At 42.8% G+C, this 27,504-nt stretch overlaps 1 protein-coding gene across 2 annotated transcripts in view; it reads right to left on the bottom strand.

The window, feature by feature from the left end:
* Nucleotides 1-1,797: 1,797 nt before the first annotated feature.
* Nucleotides 1,798-27,504, bottom strand: part of LOC126424991 (uncharacterized) — a 435,043-nt gene continuing 409,336 nt past the window's right edge. For both annotated transcript variants that reach the window (XM_050087888.1, XM_050087889.1), the window contains 3 exons: nt 23,801-23,953; nt 17,386-17,578; nt 1,798-4,965 (listed from right to left, as the gene is read on the bottom strand). In XM_050087888.1, coding sequence (XP_049943845.1) covers nt 4,713-4,965; nt 17,386-17,578; nt 23,801-23,953 — 599 coding nt within the window. In that variant the 3' untranslated portion in view covers nt 1,798-4,712. The remainder of the gene's footprint in view (nt 4,966-17,385; nt 17,579-23,800; nt 23,954-27,504) is intronic.

The following is a 27,504-nucleotide window of genomic DNA, read 5'->3' as shown; positions in this document are numbered from 1 at the left end:
CAACCACCCCGGGCAGTCCAGTACTGTGGATTACAAACTAATATATTTTGTTTTCAATTAATTTTTTCATGTCATTCCTTCATAATGACATGTCACACTAAACACACTAACAGGCATTTCTCACCCAAACAGTACATACTTTCCATATAGTACATTATATATGTACTGAGCTTAGTTGTAAGTTCTCTGTGCATTCCAGAAATCTTCTCATATGTCACCACTTTTCCATCCCTGGTGCTGGTGAAACTTACATCTATAGTTATTCTATCTTGGTTCTAAGTCACTTATCTACCAAGTTCTGCTGCATTTGCGCTAGGCATTCCAGAGAGATATGCTGAAACACACACACTAATTGTTTGTCTTCTTTCTTGAATGTTTGTATCAATGTACAGTTTTCCTATCTTTGTTTCTGCGCATTTAATAAAGCACTTACTTCAGTACTTGATTTTGTATTTCCGAGGTACGATTTTCAAGCATGCACTCATCTATTCAGTTATTACATTCATTTACAATCATCTCTGAACTTGGACAACTAATCGGCAGTTACTAATTTTGCAATTAAAATTTTTAATTAGCTACATAGCAGTCTGTAGTATGTTAGGTTACAACTGCTGAAATTCAGAGCTGAATCTTCGGTCACGCACAGAGTTTGTTTTCTCCATAACATATTGGTTCTTTTACCTTTGGAGACGATTTATGCAGCCGGCCGGGGTGGCCGAGCGGTTCTAGGCGCTACAGTCTGGAACCGCATGATCGCTACAGTTGCAGGTTCGAATCCTGCCTCGGGCATGGATGTGTGTGATGTTCTTAGGTTCGTTAGGTTTATGTAGTTCTTAGTTCTAGGGGGCTGATGACCTCAGATGTTGAGTCCCATAGTACTAAGAGCCATTTGAACCATTTTTATTTTGAACAATTTGTGCCTGTGAGAAAAATGTTGAATTGGACCGTTGTTTGGACTTTACGTTGAACTGCAGAAACCTATGACTGGCTGAATAACTATGTAATTCAGAACAAATCATCAGCAAACCACCTCCAATAGCACCATCCCTAGTGAAGCACGGTTTTGTTCAAAACAACTTTTGGATTGGCAGCAGTTTTACCTTTGTCAATAATTAGATGTAAGTACTGATCTCTGAAATGTTGCCAAGTGGCTTAACATCTATGTTCATTGTTTTCTTGGATTAGAATGGAAGACAACACATTGTCGAGTTGATTTACATTGTCAAGTCGGCATTTACTACCTTTACTATTGCTTTGACATCATTGATGCAGTATATCAAGAGAGATTAATAAAATTATCTATATAACATGTAGTCTTTCATTATTTTGTAGTATTTGCAGTGTTTCCCATTATTTCGTTAGCATAGTAGCGTCTGGGTGTGTTTAAAGCATATGTTGTTTAGAGATTGTTTGGTGCTTTGTTAATATTTGCAACTGCACGTCTGAGAATGTTAACTACACATCTTTTATAGCTCGTAAGTATAGGAATGTGAGGTTTTCATGTGATGTTTGAAATTTTTATGGTGTCATTTGTGTGATACATGATATTCAGAACTTTTGTTTTCAAGGAACATATTTGCAGCTTATACATTTAATTCGATAATCCAAGTATGTGCAATTAATTCATCGTTTTTTCGCTTCAAGTTGCAAAAGAATGCATTTAGGTTACCATATTCAGCTTTTGGTGTCTTTCTAAGTAACACATGCACATAATAATGTACTACACATTTAGCTTTTTCGTATTTATTCACAAAGGAGAGAGTTATTACTGCAAAATGGATTCAATGAAAAACTATATATTTAATGACACAACATATTTTCAAAACACACGATTTTTGTTAGTACAAAATTTACAACTACACATTCATAACATGTGACGAAATTCTAGGTGCTCATTTCAACAAGTGTAATATGGGTTATTTACAGAAAGAATGTAATATTACCTTTTAATATACATATGTTTATCATACATGATATGATATATAAAAATGACATATAATTGATTATAATATAAATATATCTAATGTTAATCAATTATTAGTCTTTCCACAGCTGTGAATGATTTTGTTGGCCACCAAAAACAATGTTGATTATAACTTCTGAATATTAGTTACATGTGTTTTATATGCATAAACGTTATTCTCGTGCCAATAAATGACATACAATCCCAGTATATACACAATCCATTATATACAAATGTAAAAAAAAAAGAATGCTATGGAAGTAAAATGGAGTATGATGCTATACAAGCGTTCAGTAGATGAGGTATCAATGAGTCGTATATCTGCAAAAGCAGCTCCCCACATTCCAGTTATATCTCGAAATACGACGATATGCAATATCTTTTAAATCTGAGTCGCAATAATGCCCACTGTCACCACAAATTGCCTGAATGTCAATATTCTGGCACACTGTCATTGGAAGGATTAAAACAGTTCTTTATATTGCTTTCATTACTGCACAGTTTCGAATGAATTGCCATTTTCAAATGACTATTACCTCACAAACAACGAGGAATTGCTATACACTGCCCAGTGCGTTCTAATAGAGCTAAGTGGAATAATACGCGACTGCTGTTCAGGATACGCTTGGTATCACGTCTTTAATGGTAGAGACTGGCTAACCCTCTTCGCTTTTTTTTGCCATTCTGTGATGTTATGAGTGCTTGTACTCTAACCTAATTACAGTAAAAGCATTGCTATTCGGATTTTTCTAATTTTGAATTCGTGGTAACTCTGACTGGTTTTATATCGCAAAGTGAATCGCCACCTTACTGTAGCAGTCATTATTGGCGCCACACTCTTTATTTGTGAAATGTTGAACACAAATCCTCCCTTCCCGTTTACTTCACCTGAGACCGATAATGAATAGCGTCTGTATCTTTGCTGCTCATAAGCAGGCAACAGAGTCAAAGCTTGCTGACGCCCACATGACGAGCTGTGTTAAAGTACAGCTATGTGATCACTTAAAAGAGTGTTAAAGTACCGAACAGTAGAATACAGTAACCAGAACAAATGTTAAGAATATATAAATGGTTACGTTTAGATGATAAAATCAGAGTGCCAGAATGTAAAGATAGAATCTGAGATTGCTAACTCAAGTTTTTACGACATAAGGAAAAAATGCCATAAAGCTTTCGATTTTGTGATAAAACAAGATGCATTAGTCACAAAATTAAAAAGGACAACTGGATCAAAACTGACCGCCACGATGATGCTGTGCAAACCAGGAACAAATAACAATACTCTAGGAGAGGGGTCTAGGTTTTCAGATAAATTAGACCAAACGGGTTTCCAGAATAGTACTGAATGACTATTCAGATTCCAATATTGGCACAATATTTCTAACAGAAAAGTGTGTGGGGATAAGCTTAGGTTAAGATGATGTAAATGTTGAACCATTCCATAAATAACAAATATATGTTATAGTAGAGGGAAACTTGTCTTTGGCTCAGGTCCACAAGACAGATGACACTGGCTCAAGTCCATTCAACAGGTCAGCAGAAAACACAGTTAATCTTTTATTTCACCACAACCTCATTGTATATTCCGAAATGTAGCTACAAATAACTATTTTGGAGAAGAATTCTATAATACGGACTTTCATCACTATGGACTTTCAATAATACAGGCTTTCAGGTCAACAATACAGGCTTTCAGGTCAACAATACAGGATTTCAACTCAACAATACAGGATTTCAACTCAACAATACACACTTTCAACTCAACAATACACACTTTCAACTCAACAATACACACTTTCAACTCAACAATACACACTTTCAACTCAACAATACACACTTTCAACTCAACAATACACACTTTCAACTCAACAATACACACTTTCAACTCAACAATACACTGTAAATTTTATTTATTCTCTGTGAGTTTTGCTACTGGCTGCCATATTGACATATAGTACATTTAAATGGTCAAAATGTGATAACATGTACATGCTCCATCTTAATAGCAGATAACTACCACAAGCTTATTCAGAGCATGGAACCAGATCCTGGTATGACTGAGCATGTGGTGATTATTTGGTGTTAAGATCAAATGTGTACATATTGGCAAACTTTTGTTGTATAAATCTACTGCAGTGGATATTCAGTGAAATAAGCAATGTGATAATTTGCCACACGTTATACTTGATGTTGTTGTATTTAGAAAACATGTGTTTTTACCAATTGTTGTATATTATTACCTGCTTTGAAGATGGTAGCCAGTGCCAAAAACCTATAGAGAATAAATAAAATTGTATGGCTGTACCCACAAAAGAAGGATTTTTTCCAATATATCGGCTGTTGATAACCACCTGAAGAAAGCTTTATCAATAATGCAGATTTTCAACTCAACAAAAAGGACTTTCAGCTCATATCAGTTATGCTGTATGTCCTCTTGGAAATGTTCTTATATACAATCATATCAAATTGGCTTCATGGCCTAATCTGTGCAGTAACGGAAACAAAATAAAGTGCTATTTTAATACCTGAAATGTTGGTCAGAGCGGCAGTATGTTGTCATTCGGACATCTTTTAAGTTATCAGTACTTTTGTGAAGTAGGTAAGGAATTACCATGAAGAAATTTTTTTCTGGTGAGAAATGCTGTAGTGAAACGTCTTCCCAAGTAGGACTGGCGTCTAGACTACATGCCCACTGTTTGTGGAGTGTTGCTTTGGCTTTCCCTATCCCAAGCCATCCGGCACTGGGGGCCTACATGATCTGCGGCTTGTATCTGTGGCTGCTGATCTTCTTCTTCAGTACGGTGACCAAACCGCCGAGGCTGGGGAACTTGCGGTGCGAGCTCAGCTGGTAGGTGTCACGGGGCTTGGGCGCGCTGATGGCCTCTTCCAGGATCCTCATGGCGTGCGGCGTCAGCACCGAGAAGTCGCTCTCCTTGTACTTGTACTCTGCTGGCTGGATGTCCACCACCGTGTCTCCTTCCCGGCGAATCTGGCGAGGGAGGCTGTGGCATAGGACAGAGTCAGCTGATATGAAATTATTGAACAGTGGAATGGGTAATGTGACAAATAATACTGACAGGCTGTTATTGGGAACAACAGACCATACTGGCAGGAAGTTACTTGCGAGTGAAATGAATAAAATAACAAATCATACTGATGAAAAGTTATTAGGGAGTAAAATGGGTAAGCTAACAAACGATACTGATGGGATGTTTAATAAGTGAAGTAACAAATAACACTGAGAGGATGTTGTTAGGGAGTGAAATGGGTCAGGTAACAAATAAAACTGATAGGAGGTCACTAGAGAATGAAAAGGGTATGGAAACAAATCACACCCCTGATGCAATCAGATTCCATGCAAAAGATATCCCTATGGGAGATAAGAAAAGTATTTATATCAACCATTAACTTCCAATACATCTAGACTGCCAACCATACTGAAGAGATTGCTAATATGTAGATGACCACCAATGAGGAAGCCGAAACATTCATTGAACAGTCGCGTAACCAGTGGATTATGACTGCAGAATCTCATATGCAAGGGACACATGCAGGAGGAATTATCTTGCCAGGGCCAAAATTACTGCACACTGACAGAGTAATACTGAACACAATACAGACTAGTTATGGTAGATGCACAGATTCTCTACGTAGATGGGGCTTTATTCAGATACCTTCGTACAACTTTGTTGTACACTGATAAGACTATTCACGTTGAACACCTTCAGGAAACTGTGTAACATTATCTGTAGGATTCCTGATAGCCTGAATTCGCTGATGAAGATGGTCTCAAGATTCTTCAGTTATGCCACCTTCATCTGAAGCTACTCATTGAATACAGGAAACGTATTATCAGTTGCGAATACGAGGAACCCGCAACTATAGAATAGAATGATTACACTCAAAGTCTGTGTAGACCGGTACACAAACACGGATTTTCTGCTAGCTGCGAGCTGACGCCTTAAACATTTCGGCTATCTGTGCACGCTTCATGTCCCGCCCAAACTTCCATATGTCATCTTCCATGTGTCTTTAAGCTGCGCTTTTACACTTAATGTAATTCGAACATGCATGCATGCATGCATGCCTGAAGGAACCGTGCATTATACATCTTAACAAACACAGGCACTGCTTTCGTATCCTCATCATTGAGGATTATATTCCTTAGGGCTAACAAATCATCTTGATTGTCATGATTTACCCGCTGTTTCAAACTGTCGTAGACTTAATGATGAGACAGTCGAGACGTGATGGTGCCTGAGTTTTCGTGAGACCACGAACGCCCAATTACATCCCTGTTAAACGCGGTTCTTGTCATCTTGAAAGACAGGAGTGTGCACAGCATACTCATCATATAGATGTCTATGAAAAGGTAGCTCTTGACCATCGATAAAAATCCTGGCTGGTATTCCTGGTAAACTAAATAAGTGGACCCAACTATTACCTCGAAACACATACGCAAAACACCATAGAATCTCTTCTAGCCTAAACACACGCAACCTGTACACACTGTAGATTAAACGCCACGTTGGTGGACTCCATGCCATTAAAAGGGGGAAACACGAGACCCCCAGTTTCTGTGTTGTTTGACACACTGAAGAGGTGCAGTTTTATCTCTTTCTGTGAGAAACGGGCTTTGGTGAAATACCAAACTCTAAGTGTCCATTGCATGCAGTTCGCTTCTCGAAAACTGGTCGGGATTCAATGACAGCTGTAATTCATGTTGGGTTCGAAAGTGATTGTCTTTGACAAGGCGTGACGCTTTTCTCCACTCCCTGTCGGATATGATCTTTTTACGACCACCGGTCTTACGCCGTGTTATGTGGCCGTGAGTAGTATAACGTTCCCTGTAAACGTTTTGCACAGTCCTTGCTCATACTCCAACAAATCAGACAATTTCATTGATCGTGTGGTCATGTGCACAGCCAGACATTGCTAACTCGTGTGTACCATTCTGTCATAGCTCTAAGTCGACCTAACTTACTCCGCTAATATTGCGCAGCTGACACATACTCACCACTTCACTGCCACTTCTGACCTCATCAGTGGCAGGTCGCGTGACTTACCGGAAACAATTCTACACCATTTTTTTGCGGTGATAATACACCCGAAGACAAAGAAGCGACGTACTACGAAGGAGTTATGCAAACTGGTCACAAACTGATATTCAACGGGGAATGCAAAAGTGTAAACTTTGGTGGCTGGTGGATGAATGTGTGACGCTGCAGCGCAATTTCATCGCACAGCTAGCGAGGATAGTAAACCGAGGCACGTCGATACCAGGGCATAAAGTCGTTGTGAATTACATTCCATGTACTCAGTTGGATAGTAACTACGTCCCGCTTATAATCGCATGAACAGTATGCGCGGATGTCAGCATTTGAGAGAGGACATGTAGTTGGGGCCAAGGAAGTCAGTCGGAATAACGTGCTAATCGCTCGACGTTGTTGGCGGGAATGGGTGTACCACGGCCCAGCAGAGCGTCAAGAAGGAAACGGTCGACCTAGAGGGACGACACAACTAGAGATGGGTCGTCCGCGAACTAACGGGTCCAAAGGAACGGTTCATCAACATGAACGGAACGACTGAGGAATGCATTCTAAGGAACGGTCTTTCATAGTTCACTTCGGTCGCGGCTCTTTACTTACAGTTCCCGAGAACGGGAGACGGTCGGTCTCGTTCCCGCAACGGCACGTCGGCCGGTCTCGTTCCAGCCTCGGTCCCGTTCCCGCCTGTCTCGGTCTCGGTCTCGCTCGGCCGGACTCGTCCTTTTTCGCGTGGCCACTCGTTGCAGTTCAACTGCCGACTGCTCGGAGTTAGTTCAGTATCGAGTTGTTGTTTGTTTCGTTCGCTTCGGACGCCCATTGTTTCAAACCTTTTTCGAACTTTGAACTTCTGGTTCTTTTCGTATTCCGTTCAGCGTAATTAAAGTGTATTTTATAACTACGTAAATTACATAAAAATTAGGAGGTATGTAATACATACATCTTTTCAGGTAACAAAACGGCATATCAGCTTACTTCACTATTTCGATAAACAGCAGAAGAAATACTTGTAAAAAGGCAAGGTTTTTTTTTTTTTTTGTTATTACACATGCAAGGGAAGTCGGCAAGGCATACATTAGTGGCCATTTCCCGTCTCTTTTTGTGATCCAAGGTAAAACAGCATGTTCATTGTTACGGAAGGCAGACCGACTTACAACCGAATGAAGCCCGCGCTTCATAATCGAGCGCATGGTGTCACATTTTGTAAAGAGAATATAACAACTCCTACAATATTATTTCGGTGGTACAGGGTGGTTGTTGTTGTTGTTGTTGTGGTCTTCAGTCCTGAGACTGGTTTGATGCAGCTCTCCATGCTACTCTATTCTGTGCAAGCTTTTTCATCTCCCAGTACCTACTGCAACCTACATCCTTCTGAATCTGCTTAGTGTATTCATCTCTTGGCCTCCCTCTACGATTTTTACCTTCCACGCTGCCCTCCAATACTAAATTGGTGATCCCTTGATGCCTCAGAACATGTCCTACCAACCGATCCCTTCTTCTGGTCAAGTTGTGCCACAAACTTCTCTTCTCCCCAATCCTATTCAATACTTCCTCATTAGTTACGTGATCTACCCATCTAATCTTCAGCATTCTTCTGTAGCACCACATTTCGAAAGCTTCTATTCTCTTCTTGTCCAAACTATTTATCGTCCATGTTTCACTTCCATACATGGCTACACTCCATACGAATACTTTCAGAAATGACTTCCTGACACTTAAATCAATACTGGATGTTAACAAATTTCTCTTCTTCAGAAACGCTTTCCTTGCCATTGCCAGCCTACATTTTATATCCCCTCTACTTCGACCATCATCAGTTATTTTGCTCCCCAAATAGCAAAACTCCTTTACTACTTTAAGTGCCTCATTTCCTAATCTAATTCCCTCAGCATCACCCGACTTAATTAGACTACATTCCATTATCCTTGTTTTGCTTTTGTTGATGTTCATCTTATATCCTCCTTTCAAGACACTGTCCATTCCATTCAACTGCTCTTCCAAGTCCTTTGCTGTCTCTGACAGAATTACAATGTCATCGGCGAACCTCAAAGTTTTTATTTCTTCTCCATGAATTTTAATACCTACTCCGAATTTTTCTTTTGTTTCCTTTACTGCTTGCTCAATATACAGATTGAACAACATCGGGGAGAGGCTACAACCCTGTCTTACTCCCTTCCCAACCACTGCTTCCCTTTCACGTCCCTCGACTCTTATAACTGTCATCTGGTTTCTGTACAAATTGTAAATAGCCTTTCGCTCCCTGTATTTTACCCCTGCCACCTTTAGAATTTGAAAGAGAGTATTCCAGTCAACATTGTCAAAAGCTTTCTATAAGTCTACAAATGCTAGAAACGTAGGTTTGCCTTTCCTTAATCTTTCTTCTAAGATAAGTCGTAAGGTCAGTATTGCCTCACGTGTTGCAGTGTTTCTACGGAATCCAAACTGATCTTCCCCGAGGTTGGCTTCTACTAGTTTTTCCATTCGTCTGTAAAGAATTCGTGTTAGTATTTTGCAGCTGTGACTTATTAAGCTGATAGTTCGGTAATTTTCACATCTGTCAACACCTGCTTTCTTTGGGATTAGAATTATTATATTCTTCTTGAAGTCTGAGGGGATTTCGCCTGTTTCATACATCTTGCTCACCAGACGGTAGAGTTTTGTCAGGACTGGCTCTCCCACGGCCGTCAGTAGTTCCAATGGAATATTGTCTACTCCGGGGGCCTTGTTTCGACTCAGGTCTTTCAGTGCTCTGTCAAACTCTTCACGCAGTATCATATCTCCCATTTCATCTTCATCTACATCCTCTTCCATTTCCATAATATTGTCCTCAAGTACATCGCCCTTGTATAGACCCTCTATATACTCCTTCCACCTTTCTGCTTTCCCTTCTTTGCTTAGAACTGGGTTTCCATCTGAGCTCTTGATATTCATACAAGTCGTTCTCTTATCTCCAAAGGTCTCTTTAATTTTCCTGTAGGCGGTATCTATCTTACCCCTAGTGAGATAGGCCTCTACATCCTTACATTTGTCCTCTAGCCATCCCTGCTTAGCCATTTTGCACTTCCTGTCGATCTCATTTTTGAGACGTTTGTATTCCTTTTTGCCTGTTTCACTTACTGCATTTTTATATTTTCTCCTTTCATCAATTAAATTCAAAATTTCTTCTGCTACCCAAGGATTTCTACTAGCCCTCGTCTTTTTACCTACTTGATCCTCTGCTGCCTTCACTACTTCATCCCTCAAAGCTACCCATTCTTCTTCTACTGTATTTATTTCCCCCATTCCTGTCAATTGCTCCCTTATGCTCTCCCTGAATCTCTGTACACCCTCTGGTTCTTTTAGTTTATCCAGGTCCCATCTCCTTAAATTCCCACCTTTTTGCAGTTTCTTCAGTTTTAATCTACAGGTCATAACCAATAGATTGTGGTCAGAGTCCACATCTGCCCCTGGAAATGTCTTACAATTTAAGACCTGGTTCCTAAATCTCTGTCTTACCATTATATAATCTATCTGATACCTTTTAGTATCTCCAGGGTTCTTCCATGTATACAACCTTCTTTCATGATTCTTAAACCAAGTGTTAGTTATGATTATGTTGTGCTCTGTGCAAAATTCGACCAGGCGGCTTCCTCTTTCATTTCTGTCCCCCAATCCATATTCACCTACTATGTTTCCTTCTCTCCCTTTTCCTACACTCGAATTCCAGTCACCCATGACTATTAAATTTTCGTCTCCCTTCACAATGTGAATAATTTCTTTTATTTCATCATACATTTCTTCAATTTCTTCGTCATCTGCGGAGCTAGTTGGCATATAAACTTGTACTACTGTAGTAGGCGTGGGCTTCGTATCTATCTTGGCCACAATAATGCGTTCACTATGCTGTTTGTAGTAGCTTACCCGCATTCCTATTTTCCTATTCATTATTAAACCTACTCCTGCATTACCCCTATTTGATTTTGTGTTTATAACCCTGTAGTCACCTGACCAGAAGTCTTGTTCCTCCTGCCACCGAACTTCACTAATTCCCACTATATCTAACTTCAACCTATCCATTTCCCTTTTTAAATTTTCTAACCTACCTGCCCGATTAAGGGATCTGACATTCCACGCACCGATCCGTAGAACGCCAGTTTTCTTTCCCCTGATAACGACATCCTCTTGAGTAGTCCCCGCCCGGAGATCCGAATGGGGGACTATTTTACCTCCGGAATATTTTACCCAAGAGGACGCCATCATCATGTAATCATACAGTAAAGCTGCATGCCCTCGGGAAAAATTACGGCTGTAGTTTCCCCTTGCTTTCAGCCGTTCGCAGTACCAGCACAGCAAGGCCGTTTTGGTTATTGTTACAAGGCCAGATCAGTTAATCATCCAGACTGTTGCCCTTGCAACTACTGAAAAGGCTGCTGCCCCTCTTCAGGAACCACACGTTTGTCTGGCCTCTCAACAGATACCCCTCCGTTGTGGTTGCACCTACGGTACGGCTATCTGTATCGCTGGTACAGGATGGCGCACGAAAAATCTGCCCCGAGTACTAGACTGCTCATTGTCGCCCGCCAAACGTCGTCTATTGTTTCTAAGTTGTTTGCATTTGCTTATATGTTATTTCTTCACTGCCTAATTATTACATGTTTGTTTATTCTGCTCGCAGCGGTCAACAAATCGTGCGTAATTGGCGACCAGTCTGAACTCGGGGCCGGTTTTTCGTGCGCCGCCTTATATTTATTTCACTGCCATCAGCCACACAACGCTACAGTTGGCTAAACGAGAAGTTTTGCAGAATCATAAAAATTTCAAGTGTGTGAGAATTCTGTTATGAATACAAACTCTGTACTACAGGGGGGAGGCTGTTGCCCCTGTTGGCGCCTTCCATCTTCAGTCACCTACGCTACTAATTTTCAATTTTCATAAGAACCATATACGAAGCACAAACGAACGGTGAACGAGTAAAAATGAACGGTTACCAAGAAAGAGCGATCACCAGTGAACTAGTTCCCAAAGATGAACGAGATTGCCCATCTCTAGACAGAATGCGAGAACTGAGCAGTCGTCAGAGAGGCACTTGGTGACCTCGATTCATCATTTATTATCGATCCGACGTGCAGTTGGTGAATCAGTGACCAAAAGGATCATTAGCAGGCGGCTCATAGAATGGAGACTGAGCTCACGCTATCCCTTAAACCAACTACCATTGACTCCTGAGCACAAACAGGCCTGTTTGCAGTGATACCGGCTACATTCGGCCGGGAATCTTATTGGAGTAGAATTATCTTCAGTGATGAGTCCCACTTCGAATTGAACCCTGATAACAAGCGACAACTTGTCTAGAGACTCACTGGACATCGGTGGGGTAACAGCCTGACTGTCACCCTCCATACGGTACAGCTACCAAGAGTATTGGTCTGCGGTGGCATTTAATTTCATAAAAAGACCACTTCGGTTGTCATCCACGACACATATCCAGCACAGAAGTACACTGACGTTGTCCTACGCCCCATTTTGTTGGCCTTCGTGCCAAGACATGTTGGGTTTATATTTTAGGAAGATAATGCTCGCCCACAAACTCCGAGCGTTTCTACTGTCTACCTTCGTGCTTGCCATGCCCTGTCTTGGCCAGGAAGGTCACCGTGTGTCTCCCCAATTGATAATGGAGCTTTATGGGCAGAGACCTCCAACCATCTCGGGATTTTGACGATCTAACGCGCGAATTGGAGGGAATTTGGGTCGACATCCCTCAGGAAGACATCCAGCAACTGTGACAATCAATGCCAAGCTCAATAACTGCTTGCATAATGGTCAGAGGTGGACCAACCTGTTACCGACTAGCTCAGTTTGCGAATCTCTCTCTCTTGAATAAGTCATTTATTTTTCTGAAATCGCAATCATTTGTCTTTAAATGTACCTCACGTCTACCAATATCGTCCCTTCATGATAATTCCATCGTGATGCGTCGCTTTTCTTGTGTTAAAATGTATTTTTCCCCATTTGTTCCTACGACATATTCTATAACTGTGTGGATCCTCTGATTAAGATTCTATGGAACAAAAAGTATATCCAGCTGTAAGGTTATTCATAATTACCTCTAAGGTTTCAGGCAACGACAGCGCGAAAACTACGAGACCTACAGAAAGACATACGCTATCTGATCAAAATTATCAGTACAGCCCTACAAACTGCCGAATTGAGCACTCGATGTCACGAGAGGCATAAGTGAGGCATGGAGCATTATATTATGAGCAGAGAATCAGTAACATCGAATGGGTTACTGAAGAGACTTCAGTGACTTTGAACGTGACTTGCCATTGGATGCCACGTGAGTAACAGATCCATCAGGGACCGTTCAACCCTTCTAAAGTTGCCCAGGTCTACTGTTGGTGGTGTGACTGTGAAGTGGAAAAGCAAAGCAACAGCCCACAGCTAAACCAAGACTAGTTCTGGCTGGGTGCATCAAGCAAGACTCAGAGTGGTTGTAAAAAATGTCTTGCAATCACCGGAATGACCATTCCTGAATTCCGAAGTGCTACCAATAATCCAGCTAGCACAATGTCTTTTCATATGGGATTAAAAATTATGGTGTCCAATGATCAAGCAGCTCCTTATCATCCACAAGTTTCAGTAGTCGATGCTAAGTGACGCTTGAATTGATCTAAGGAACGACCCCATTGGACAGTGAATGACTGGAAACGGGAGATTCGGAGTGATGAATCACGCTATACCCTGTGGTAGTCCGATGGAAGCTCTGCTAGCTGCGAGCTGACGCCTTACATGTCCCGTCCAAACTTCCATATGTCATCGTCCATGTGTCTTTAAGCTGCGTTTTTACACTTACTGTAATTCGAACATGCATGCACGCCTGAAGGAACCGTGGTTGGCAAGAACCGCGTTTAACAGCGCTGTAATTGGGCGTTCATGGTTTCAAGAAAACTCACGCACCATCACGTCTCGACTGTCTCATTTTGGTTTGGCGAACGTCTGGAAAACTTTGGCTGCCATCATGTGTAGAGTCAACAGTTAAAAGTAGAGAGATGCTAGTGTTACGGTATGGGAGTGCTTTTCGTTGTTAGGGTGTGGTCCCCTAATTTCTCTTTAAAAAAACGCTAAATGCTGAATGCTGAAGAATAGGAACGCAATTTACACAACTGTGTATTGAGTACAGGAAATGGACGGTTTAGAGGCGATGATTGTAGCAGCATCATAGTGCACGCTGTCATAAAGGAACAACTGCAAGGCAGTGGTTTGTGGACAACAACATCCTTGAAGTGGACAGGCCTGACCAGAGTCCTGACCTGGACCCAATGGAACATCTTTGGGATGGGTTGGAAAGTTGACATCACTTCAGACCCCAGCGTCCAACATCAGTACCTCTTGTGCGTCTGTCTGTTGAGGAAAACTGGTATGACACTCCTGCACGGACATTCAGGCACATTGTGTCCCTAACAGAGTTGAAGCCATCATAAAGCCGAAGGGTGGACACATCTCATATTAATGTTCAGGAATAGGTGATTAGATAGTGTACATTGATTATATGTAATGCAAGTCAAGAACTTGGAGAGATGGTGTCTAAAACGGCATGTGGGTATTTTCTATATGCATTTTAGATTCCTTCTAAAATCCCAGAAGGTCACCATTTACGTGCGCACAGAATAACGTGGCCAGCAGATGCGCAGCTGGCTGGACAAGTGTGGACAGTCGCAGTGGTGAAGGTTTGTGGCCAGGCAGTTGGTGCAGTGTAGGGAAATGCCAAGCACTGGAGGGGAAGTGCCACTCTAAACTGGAGCCTGCACTCACATCTTTTGTAGATATTAAGCGGAGCCTCTCCATTCCCACACTTACATGGTGATGACCCACAAAGATCTACCATCATCACCACTTCGGTTAGTATCTAAAAAGAATTGCGCTGAAAGTACAACAGAAGCAATGATTTAATTTCGTCTAAATTGTTAACTACTTGTAACTTTCAGAGAAGTGTCAAGAGTGGCAAATTTTGAGTAAAATCTACATTTCTCTTGTCGCAGTGTTAAAATTTACTTCTCTTGCCAAAATACAGTGGAGTTTATAGACTGTCACCTCACTAACATGCTATGCAGATGCAACTGTACCAGAATTTTGAAACAGTAGTTTAATAAGTTTATTAAGTGAGGAACTCAGGACAAGTATGTTCGATAGCTTACGAAAACACACATTCTCAGCGCAATAAGAAATGTGTAATCAGTCTACTTATGTTGTTGCAAAACAGAGAGTATTTCTTGTTTCGCCAGTTATCAACGTCCCTTAAAAATTAGATTATTTCATCGAAAAAGTCTATAGTTAGCGGAGAAACACAGTAGATAAGGAAGTTTAGTATAATAACCATATGAAAAATATTCCCCTCTTTGCATGCTGTCATCTCGTTTCGATATCTCAAACCACTTATGAGCTATGATGAATGATATGGGCATTTCATTCGGGTTTCATCAGTGGCATGCAGAATCACAAATTAGTGTGACTCATAAACCAGTTTTCTTGAGATTGGTGGCAGATAGAGACAACCATCCACATCTAAAGAAAAGCTCAGTATGTTAACTAAATTTCATATGCAGTAACATATGATGAATTATGCATTATACACTACTGGCCATTAAAATTACTACACCACGAAGATGACGTGCTACAGACGCGAAGGAAGAAGACAGGAAGAAGATGCTGTGATATGCAAATGATTAGCATTTCAGAGCATTCACACAAGGTTGGCGCTGGTGGCGACACCTACAATGTGCTGACATGAGGAAAGTTTCCAATCGATTTCTCATACACAAACAGCCTGGTGAAACGTTGTTGTGATGCCTCGTGTAAGGAGGAGAAATGCGTACCATCACGATTCCGACTTTGGTAAATGTCGAATTGTAGCCGATCGCGATTGCGATTTATCGTGTCGCGACATTGCTGCTCGTGTTGGTCGAGATCCAATGACTGTTAGCAGAATAAGGAATCGGTGGGTTCAGGAGGGTAATACGCAGCGCCGTGCTGGATCCCAACATTCTCGTATCACTAGCAGTCGAGATGACAGGCATCTTATCCGCACTGCTGTAACGGATCGTGCAGCCACGTCTCGATGCCTGAGTCAGCGGATGGGGACGTTTGCAAGAAAACAACCACCTGCACGAACACTTCGACGACGTTTGCAGCAGCATGGACTATCAGCTCGGAGACCATGGTTGCTGTTACCCTTGACGCTGCATCACAGACAGCAGTGCCTGTGACGATGTACTCATCGATGAACCTGGGTGCACGAATGGCAAAACGTCATTTTTTCGAATGAATCCAGGTTCTGTTTGCAGCATCATGATGGTCGCATCCGTGTTTAGCGACATCGCGGTGAACGCACATTGGAAGCGTGTATTCGCCATCGTTAGCGTATCACCAGGCGTGATGGTATGGGGTGCCATCGGTTACACATCTCGGTCACCTCTTGTTCGCATTGACGGCACTTTGAACAGTGGACGTTACATTTCAGATGTGTTACGACCCGTGGCTCTACCCTTCATTCGATCCCCGCGAAACCCTACATTTCAGCAGGATAATGCACGACCGCATGTTGCAGGTCCTGTACGGGCCTTTCTGGATACAGAAAATGTTTGCCTGCTGCCCTGGCCAGCACATTCTCCAGATCTCTCACCATCTGAAAGCGTCTGGTCAATGGTGGCCGAGCAACTGGCTCATCACAATACGCCAGTAACTACTCTTGATGAACTGTGGTATCGTGTTGAAGCTGCATGGGCAGCTGTACCTGTATACGCCATCCGAGCTCTGCTAGACTCAATGCCCAGGCGTATCGAGGCCGTTATTATGGCCAGACCTGGTTGTTCTGGGTACTGATTTCTCAGGATCTATGTACCCAAACTGTGTGAAAATGTAATCACATGTCAGTTCTAGTATATTATATTTATCCAATGAATACCCGTTTATCATCTGCGTTTCTTCTTGGTGTAGCAATTGAAATGGTCAGTAGTGTACTTAAATCGTAGCAACCCCTATTTTTCATTGAAAACTTTTTCGAATTTCGCGCTGTGTCTTGGTTAAATGCAAATATCACAATAACTGTGACCATTAATGAAATGATGGGCATGCCGTCACAAAGCTGACATATGAAGATATCATAAAGGAAACACTGAAGTTCTGTCTGTACTATCGTTCGAGAATAGCTGCAGGGGGAGCGTCTCGATTCTGTGAGCACAACCGGCTGAAAACGGGCGAACAACGTCGGCCTCCCCTTCCGAACGAACGAATGAACTCGCCCAGCGCTCCGGGCGAAAACTGGTCGCTGCGCACCCGCCAGCGCACCCTGCGCGGACTATAGTCGCGAACAGCCGTGTCGGCACGGAGGCGGCGGCTGACCTGGGCGCGGCGAACAGCATCTCGGCGGGCAGGCCGGGCGCGCGCGGCTCGGGCCGCAGCGTTACCACGGCGACGCCCAGGGGGGCCAGCTCGCGGCGCAGGGCGGCGCTAGCACCCTCCACCGCGTACCGCGCCGCCGTCGTCGCCGCCAGCCCGGCTCCCGGCGGACTCGCCCCCACCGTCACCAGGCGACCTGTCGCACAACACGCACGACTTTCTGTAGAGGAGTCACATATGGCAAAATACACAGGTACATACAGGGTGTTACAAAAAGGTACGGCCAAACTTCCGGGAAACATTCCTAACACAGACATAAAGAAAAGATGTTATGTGGACATATGTCCGGAAACGCTTAATTTCCATGTTAGAGCTCATTTTAGTTTTGTCCACCTCCGCTCAATGAAGCACGTTATCCTGATTTCATACGGGATACTCTACCTGTACTGCTAGAACATGTGCCTTTACAAGTGCGACACAACATGTGGTTCATGCACGATGGAGCTCCTGCACATTTCAGTCGAAGTGTTCGTACGCTTCTCAACAACAGATTCGGTGACCGATGGATTGGTAGAGGCGGACCAATTCCGTGGCCTCCGCGCTCTCCTGACCTCAACCATCTTGACTTTCATTTATGGGGGCATTTGAAAGCTCTTGTCTACGCAACCCCGGTACCAAATGTAGAGACTCTTCGTGCTCGTATTGTGGACGGCTGTGATACAATACGCCATTCTCCAGGGCTGCATCAGCGCATCAGGGATTCCGCGCGACGGAGGGTGGATGCATGTATCCTCGCTAACGGAAGACATTTTGAATGTTTCCTGTAACAAAGTGAAGTTACACTGGTACGTTCTGTTGCTGTGTGTTTCCACTCCATGATTAATGTGATTTGAAGAGAAGTAATAAAATGAGCTCTAACATGGAAAGTAAGCGTTTCCGGACAAATGTCCACATAACATATTTTCTTTCTTTGTGTGTGAGGAATGTTTCCTGAAAGTTTGGCCGTACCTTTTTGTAACACCCTGTTTAAGTTAATGTAACTTTTACTATTTGAGAGATAATTAACCAAATTTTCTATCTGTTTTTATTGTTATTGGTTATAATCTGGTCTGTTTTCAATGTTTTTATCAAATAATATGATCAGAACATTGCTGGATACTCTAAAACACATTATATCACAAGAAGAACATTTCTGCACAAGTAAACCTACACTAGGGATACACTTCGATTATGATCAACTTTGAACAAGTGTAGAACAAAATAATACACACATTTTTCTGTACATGCCTATATAGTCGATAAGTCGGTGAAAGACCCATTGAAAGAAACTGAATTTAACATTTCTGAACAAATACCCTCAAATTGGTAACAGATATAAAAAAAGTCGAATAAAACTTCTATGGTTTTTGATGTATGTTGAAGGGGTGCACACAGATTTGTTGACGAAGCATTTTCCTGTAAACCTCCTCCCACCTGCCGAAATTTTGCTTTCCATTTAGACATTTGACTAATAATAAAACATATAGCATCATTAACCACATTCAACTGTATATGACAAATGGTATTCCAAAGATGCATTTCCCAGAAATAATCTAGAAATTATCTCGATAACAGTATGAGCATCTCATATGTGTCTGCTTCAATGACAATTGTTATGTTGGGTTATTTAGTAAGTATTTTCCAGATAAACGTATTCTAAACGTACATTCTACGCACACACACACACACACACACACACATACACACACACACACACACACACACACACACACACACACACGGGGTGTTCAAAAAGTCTCTCCGCAGTGCCGTATGATTGTTAGCCTCGCGTGCCGCATGTTTGTTCGCCTGCCTGGGTTACTTCCCTTCAAGTAGACTCTCCCAACGTTCCACTGTTTCGTTTATCTCAGCCAGTGTCAGTGGTATCGTTGGTGTGTGTCGTTACGTGTCGCCGTGAAATTTTAACTTTAGTTCCTTTGTTCGTTTTTGTCACTGTTAAGACGCTAACCATTGAAGAATGCGTGTTTTTAGTCGAACAAGTGTTCAAAGCTAGCAGTAAAGACACAGTTTCAGTTGGTCGAAGTTCGTCAAACATTTAATTCAGTTTCCCCGGAGACAACACTCCCACATCGCGATACTGTGCAAGATTTGATTAACAAATTTCGAAGTACAGATTCAGTGGCAGTTGCACCGAGAAGTGGTCGTCCTAGCGTTTTCTCTGAGGATAAACTACTCGATCTTTCCGATAAAATGTCCATGACTCCGAATAAGTCAGTGAGAAAACTCGACTAGGAAATCGATGTTAGTGTCGGAACGGCCCACACAGCTGTAATGTTGAAATGGCTCTAAGCACTATCGGACTTAACATCTGAGGTCACCACTCCCCTAGATTCAGAACTACTTAAACCTAACTAACCTAAGGACAACACACACATCCATGCCCGAGGCAGGATTCGAACCTGCGACCGTAGCAGCAGCGCGGTTCCGGACTGAAGCGCCTAGAACCGCTCGGCCACAGCCGCCGGCCAGCTGTGAGGAAAAAATTAGAACTTTTCCCATACAAAGTGACAGTCGTGCAAGAACTGAAAAATACTGATCATGGAAAGAGACTTCATCATTGTCAATGGTTCAAAAATTTCGTTCAACAAAATGGAAGGGATATTCTTAATGAAACGTTTTTCACTGATGAGGCGTGATTTCATTTATCCGTATACATGAACTCGCAAAATTCTCGTATGTGGAGTACTGCAAATCCATTGTGTATTCATGAGGAACCACTTCATTTTGTGAAAATAGGAGTTTGGATTGCAAATTTTAGACGTCGGATTGTGGGTCCCATATTTTTCAACGAAACAATAAACGCACAACGATACTGCAGTGATATTCTGTGCCCATTCATAGGAGAACTTGTGTTAAGTGAAATACTGAACGGTTATTTTCAACAAGATGGTGCAACCGCGCATACAGCTCGCGTTTCAATATCACTGCTTGCTGATGTTTTTGGTGATCGCACAATTTCACAGGGACTTTGGCCTCCACGATCTCCTGACTAACACCACCTGATTTTTCTTCTGGGGTGCAGCGAAAGCAACTGTGTATAAAAACCGTCCCAAATTCATCGATTAATTGAAAACTGCAATATCCATTTTCACTGCTTCTGTTACAGCTTGTGTTTGGAAACATGATTAGACGAATTGAATTGTGTATTCTACATACGTGTACACACACAAGCGCGCGCGCGCGTGTGCTTGTGCGTGCGTGTGTGTGTGTGTGTGTGTGTGTGTGTAGAATACACATTTATAATATGTTTATCTGGGGAAGACGTACTAAATAACCCAACATGACAGTTTAGAATTATATTAACACCTTCAGCTGCTAACTGGCGTTGATATATATCAACGCGGACAGGTGAAAATGTATGCCCCGACAGGGACTCGAACCCGGGGTCTTCTGCTTACACCGCAGACGCTCTATCCATCCGAGCCACAGAGGGCACAGAAGACAGTGTGACTGCAGGGACGTATCCCTTGTCGCTTCCCGTGAGACCCACATTCCCACCTTGTATGTCCACACACTACATTCATAGTGTTCCACCCCAACACACTCATTACTCGTGGAAGACATTCTTACCAAGCCTCGTACGAGTTCGGGGAATATGTGTGCATCCGCACAGATGAAGAAAGTCTTGGCCGGTGTTGCCAGAACTATATACTTATATCGATATGGTGTCTGTTCTTTCGGTTATGTCCGAAAGAACAGACACCATATCCATATAAGTACAACATGACAATTGTCATTGAAGCGGACACATATCAGATGCTCATACTGTGATATAGATACATTTCTAGATTATTTCTGATATATTTCTTAATTTTATGGAATATAAAATATCTTGTGTTGTATTTGCGTTTTCTCTTTTACATTCACTGTATATTTTTAATTTTTAAATTGCAACCTTTTCAGATTTAATTGCATTATGTTCAAAATTCTTTGTACATTATTGCGGATCTGTGTAATAATGAGAAATGCGCAGAACGGTTCAAATAAAAAAAATGCTGAATGCATTTTGTTATAGAGAGTTTCTAGCTCATTTCTGTCAAATACGTTTTGGAATACCACTTCATCATGTATCACTAAATGTGATATGAATGATGCTATATGCTTTGCTATTAGTCGATTGTCAAAATGAAAAACGAAATAATGGGGAGAGGGAATTTCGAAAAAAAATACTTTTGACAAATCTGGATACACTATCGTAATGTACATTAAAATCCATAGGAAGTTTTTTTCTTTCATCTGTGTTACCATTTCAACGTTAATCATTTAGGGATATTAAACTCAATTTTTTTCAAGGGGTTGTTTCACCTCCCTAGCAGCCGTATGGGCTCGTACAACACTCTCTACACTGTAACATCATATGCAAAGCCGATCACAATCGAAGTGTATCCATTGTGCAAGTTTGTCAGTGGTTACTTGTCACTTTTAAAATTATTCTTAGTAATTAGATAAACAAATCTGAGTTAGCAGTTTCTTAATATCAGTCTTATACCTTTCGCTACACTTTTTTTTAAATTTATGTGTATGATATGTAGCAAATTTTAGTTGACAAAAATTTAAATAAATTTGACTGTAATGCATTTTGAAAAAATTTATACCATAGAAAGTGTGTGCAAAGTCTGTAGCAAATTTCATCTTTATATCGGCAATTCCTCAGTAGAAAATGTTCCTTGCACACTGAAAAATGAAAATTGCAGGAAATGCAGAAAAATGTTTTATTAGTGGCTCGAACAGTCCACCGGTATACTTCCAGCGTCGATGTGCTTCCTACGTCCGCCCTGGTCGTCAGTTCGTACTTCTTGCCGAAAGTCTTCTTAACCCTTCATCGGCCGCCCGCCCTCAGGAGCTGAGTTCGTCAGCGCACCTCACGATGGCGACATGTCTGGTTGGCTCTGAGCACTATGGGACTTAACATCTTAGGTCATCAGTCCCCTAGGACTTAGAACTACTTAAACCTAACTAACCTAAGGACATCACACACATCCATGCCGGAGGCAGGATTCGAACCTGAGACCGTAGCAGTCCCGCGGTTCCGGACCGCAGCGCCTAGAACCGCACGACCACCCCGGACGGCGCGACATGTCTGATCGCCGAAATATTGTGCCCGTTGGACACTATGAACAGGCAGTATACACGTGGAGTGTTCGAACAACAAATACGCCGGGAGAAACTGAAGAATCACTTGAACTTTTTGCAGTATCCTTCACTGACATTCGAGAAGTAGCATTACATACATCATCAATCTTGAAACTTCCTGGCAGATTAAAACTGTGTGCCCCACCGAGACTCGAACTGGGAACCTTTGCCTTTCGCGGGCAAGTGCTCTACCATCTGAGCTACCGACGCACAACTCACGCCCGGTACTCACAGCTTTACTTCTGCCAGTATCTCGTCTCCTACCTTCCAAACTTTACAGAAGCTCTCCCGCGAACCTTGCAGAACTAGCACTCCCGAAAGAAAGGATACTGCGGAGACATGGCTTAGCCACAGCCTGGGGGATGTTTCCAGAATGAGATTTTCACTCTGCAGCGGAGTGTGCACTGATATGAAACTTCCTGGCAGATTAAAACTGTGTGCCCGACCGAGACTCGAACTCGGGAGCTTTGCCTTTCGCGGGCAAGTGCTCTACCATCTGAGAGTGAAAATCTCATTCTGGAAACATCCCCGAGGCTGCGGCTAAGCCATGTCTCCGCGGTATCCTTTCTTTCAGGAGTGCTAGTTCTGCAAGGTTCGCAGGAGAGCTTCTGTAAAGTTTGGAAGGTAGGAGACGAGATACAGGCAGAAGTACAGCTGTGAGTAGCGGGCGTGAGTCGTGCGTCGGTAGCTCAGATGGTAGAGCACTTGCCTGCGAAAGGCAAAGGTCCCGAGTTCGAGTCTCGGTCGGGCACACAGTTTTAATCTGCCAGGAAGTTTCATATCAGCGCACACTCCGCTGCAGAGTGAAAATCTCATTCTGGAAACATCCCCCAGGCTGTGGCTAAGCCATGTCTCCGCGGTATCCTTTCTTTCAGGAGTGCTAGTTCTGCAAGGTTCGCAGGAGAGCTTCTGTAAAGTTTGGAAGGTAGGAGACGAGATACTGGCAGAAGTACAGCTGTGAGTAGCGGGCGTGAGTCGTGCGTCGGTAGCTCAGATGGTAGAGCACTTGCCTGCGAAAGGCAAAGGTCCCGAGTTCGAGTCTCGGTCGGGCACACAGTTTTAATCTGCCAGGAAGTTTCATATCAGCGCACACTCCGCTGCAGAGTGAAAATCTCATTCTGGAAACATCAATCTTATTCAGTAGGTTTTCAGTGAAGCAAAATTAATCAAATCCTAGCGTCATGGCATCGGGCCCTGCAGACGAGCGCCGGTGCCCGCCACTCACCCTTGGCCTGCCTGAGCAGCGGCAGGAAGGCCCTGGCCGTCCTCAGGGCGCCGACGACGTTGAGCCGCAGCACCTGCTCCCACTGCGCCGAGCCCTGGGCGTCGAGGCGGCCCCGGCAGCACGACCCCGACGTGTTCACCACCGCCCACAGGCCTGCAACACCACACCACACACACACATCTCACAGCTGTACCCGCAAACCACAAGGTCCGGGTTGTCGATCTACACTGAGGCAACAAAAGTCACGGGATGGCGGTATGCACATTGTGGTGTGCGTACTGTAAGACCTTCGGTACACACACCGTCAGATTATTTGACTCGTCGCTCTAACGAAGTAGGCGAGTGTCAGCAATATGTCTCGTTGTCTTATCGTGGCGTGGTTATTTTCTGCCGTTAAGTCAGACCATAGAAATGCCACTTGCACGCTCAGAGTAGCAGATTGACGGTGACCAACTTTAAACAGAACTTGATTAATTTTCACACACATTTTTAAAAATAATAAAAAGCATAGAAATAACTTAACTTGGTTCTGGATGCTATTTACAATTGACAGTCTGAAGTTCCTTTGGTCTTGGTACGTTAATCTTATTCTCACATATCTCTGATACTTGGCAAAGTGTCTATACTTTTCTCTTCATGGCTATGTACAGGAATATGATAGTCTTATTAGGCGCAGACAGAAACTTGACTATAGACTGGTACAGACTAATGCAGACTGACGCAAACTGACTAATCGGAGGCCCGCATCTCGTGGTCGTGCGGTCGCGTTCTCGCTTCCCACGCCCGGGTTCCCGGGTTCGATTCCCGGCGGGGTCAGGGATTTTCTCTGCCTCGTGATGGCTGGGTGTTGTGTGCTGTCCTTAGGTTAGATAGGTTTAAGTAGTTATAAGTTCTAGGGGACTGATGACCATAGATGTTAAGTCCCATAGTGCTCAGAGCCATTTGATTTGACTAATCGGAGGTCTGTACACTCGTTATAATACCTTGCGCATTCAGGTATCACTGCGCGAGTGTGATCCGCGAGGAGAAAAGATTCTACGTTAGCAGCAATATCGTTGGCTGCGTTACATATTAATACGCGGATCAGTGGAAGCAGATTTTGGTCCGTCTCTATGGCAGCGCCATCTCGTAGTGCGGAGACGGCTGCACCTGCGCTGTTGTGCTTAGCGGGTCGCGCTCCAGTGGGAAAGTTCTGTATGCGCTGACTACGCGGAACTATGTACAGAACACACATATACAGGGTGACAAGTATTTAAACCGAGAAACTCATGGAGGTTGTAGGGGACATCAAAACAAATATTTTTCCCTAATGACATTTTTTCCTATGAGGAATATTTAAACCGGTAGAGGACGATTTCTCTGGTGGCAAATTAATTAAGGGAGGTAGGACGTCAAACGGGCCGACTTGGAGCAGGAGAGGCACCACAGGACATTTTAATTTCCACTGTCTATAATTTTACAAATAAATTCATAAAACTTTGTTAGCACAATCAGGAAGGATTCAGGATTCACACTCATAGCAGAGGGGACTGATGACCATAGATGTTAAGTCCCATAGTGCTCAGAGCCATTTGAACCTCTTAGCAGAGGAAGTTCAAACATAACAAAACAAATTTTTTTAAATGTGAAATTTCATCGTCTTTTTATTTGGTATTGGCTGCATTTGTTGCTGTAGGTACACTTTTCTTCATAAATAACATAGATTCTTCGATGAATTTTGCACCACATACAAACCATACTTACAGGTGTATGAAACTCTAGAATTTCCCAAATCTGTTAAAAACTGTGGTAAAAATTGAGATAATTAACTACAAAATTCGAGTTTTCTCTGAACACGAAGTTTAAAACGTAACAGCCCACTAATTTTTCAATAGATTAAATAAGTTCTGGAGTTTCATACACCTGTAAGTATGGTTTGTAAGCTGCGCAAAGTTCATCAAAGAATCTCTGTTACTTATGAGGAAAAGTGTACCTATAGCAACAAATGCAGCCAACAGTAAGTGAAAAAGTCATGAAATTTCACATTTAAAAAATATTATTTTTTAGTGTTTTTGAACTTCCACTGCTATGAGTGTGAATCCTGAATCCTTCCTGGTCATGCTGACAAAGTTCAATGAATTTATTTGTAAAAGTATAGACAGTGCAAATTAAAATGTCCTGTGGCGCCTCTCCTTCTCAAACTCGGCCCGTTTGACGTCCTACCCCCCTTAAACCAACAAACACTTTTCCATTTTTTATGACCAAGAGACAAGACATTAACACAACCCAATTTCAGCTACAGTAGATTTTCAAAAATGCCTCCATTGACCTCCATCGACGCGCACGACGACTGAAATGCGCCGGCGCCCCGTCATGTTGGAACCCCATGCGTTGTCTTGTAGGGAACGGGACGTCTTCCAGGAACTCCGGCAATGCTCTGGCGAGAAAATTGTAATAGTGCCTGCCATTTAATGGCCTAGGTAGCAGATACGGCCCAATTAAACAGTCCCCAACAACACCGACCCACACATTAACGAAGAACCGCATTTGATGAGCGCTAGTAACTGTAGCATGTGGGTTATCCTCACTCGAAACATGCCAATTGTGCTTGTTGAAGACTACATCACGCCAGAACGCTGCTTCATCGCTAAACAACACGTAGGATGGAAATGTAGGATGCATTTTACACTGTTCCAGGTACCACTGCGAAAACTGTGCTCTGGGTGGATAATCAGCTGCTTCCAGGTTGTTGACAAGTTGTAAGTGAAATGGACGTAACAATTGCTCTCGAAGAGCTGTTCATACATTCGTCTGATTCGTCCCCATGTTACGTGCAATTGCACGAGTGCTGATTGAAGGATCCCGCTCTACATGCTGCAAGACAGCTTCCTCAAATTGCAGTGTTCTTACCGTGCGACGGCGTCCCTGTCCAGGTAATCTGCTAAATGACCCGGTCTCGCGCAGACGTTGGTACACAGCAGCAAAGGTCGTATGATGCGGGATATGGCGATTAGGATATTGCTGTTGATAAACCCGCTGTGCAGCTCGTCCGTTGTGGTGCGCTACGTAGTACGCACCAACCATATCAGTGTACTCACTCCACATGTATCGCTCCATTAGTAAACAGAGACAATGCACTACTACACTGGTGGACAGCAGTTGCCTACAACTGAGAAGCGTAATATGCGCTCTATCAACTGAAGATCGTAATACGGCCTCTAACTACTGAAGAGCGTTATACAGCCTCCACCGGTTTAAATAATCCTCATAGGAAAAAGTGCCATTATGGAAAAATATTTGTTTTGATGTCCCCTACAACCTCCCAGAGTTTATCAGTTTAAATACTTTTCACCCTGTATACAAATGGCAGTAGAGTGGCGTACACGAGGTATGCAAGGGAAGTGCATCGGCGGACCCGTCATTCGTACTCAGGTGATTCGTGCGAAAAAGTTTCTGATGTGATTATGGCCACAAGGCGGGAATTAAAAGACTTTGAACGTGGAATGATTGGTAGTTCCAGACGCATGGGACATTCCGTTTCGAAAAACGTTATGGAATTCGGTATTCCTACATGTACAATATCAAGACTGTGCCGAGAATACTAGACTTCAGACATTACCTCTCATCACGGACCAAGCAATGGCCGACGGTCTTCACTTAACGACCGACACCAGCGACGTTTGCGTAAGGTTGTTAGTGTTAACAGACAAGCAACACTGCCTGAA

Source organism: Schistocerca serialis, chromosome 10 (assembly GCF_023864345.2).
Source record: "Schistocerca serialis cubense isolate TAMUIC-IGC-003099 chromosome 10, iqSchSeri2.2, whole genome shotgun sequence".
NCBI lineage: Eukaryota > Metazoa > Arthropoda > Insecta > Orthoptera > Acrididae > Schistocerca > Schistocerca serialis.
This window is presented reverse-complemented; position numbering and strand designations above follow the sequence as displayed.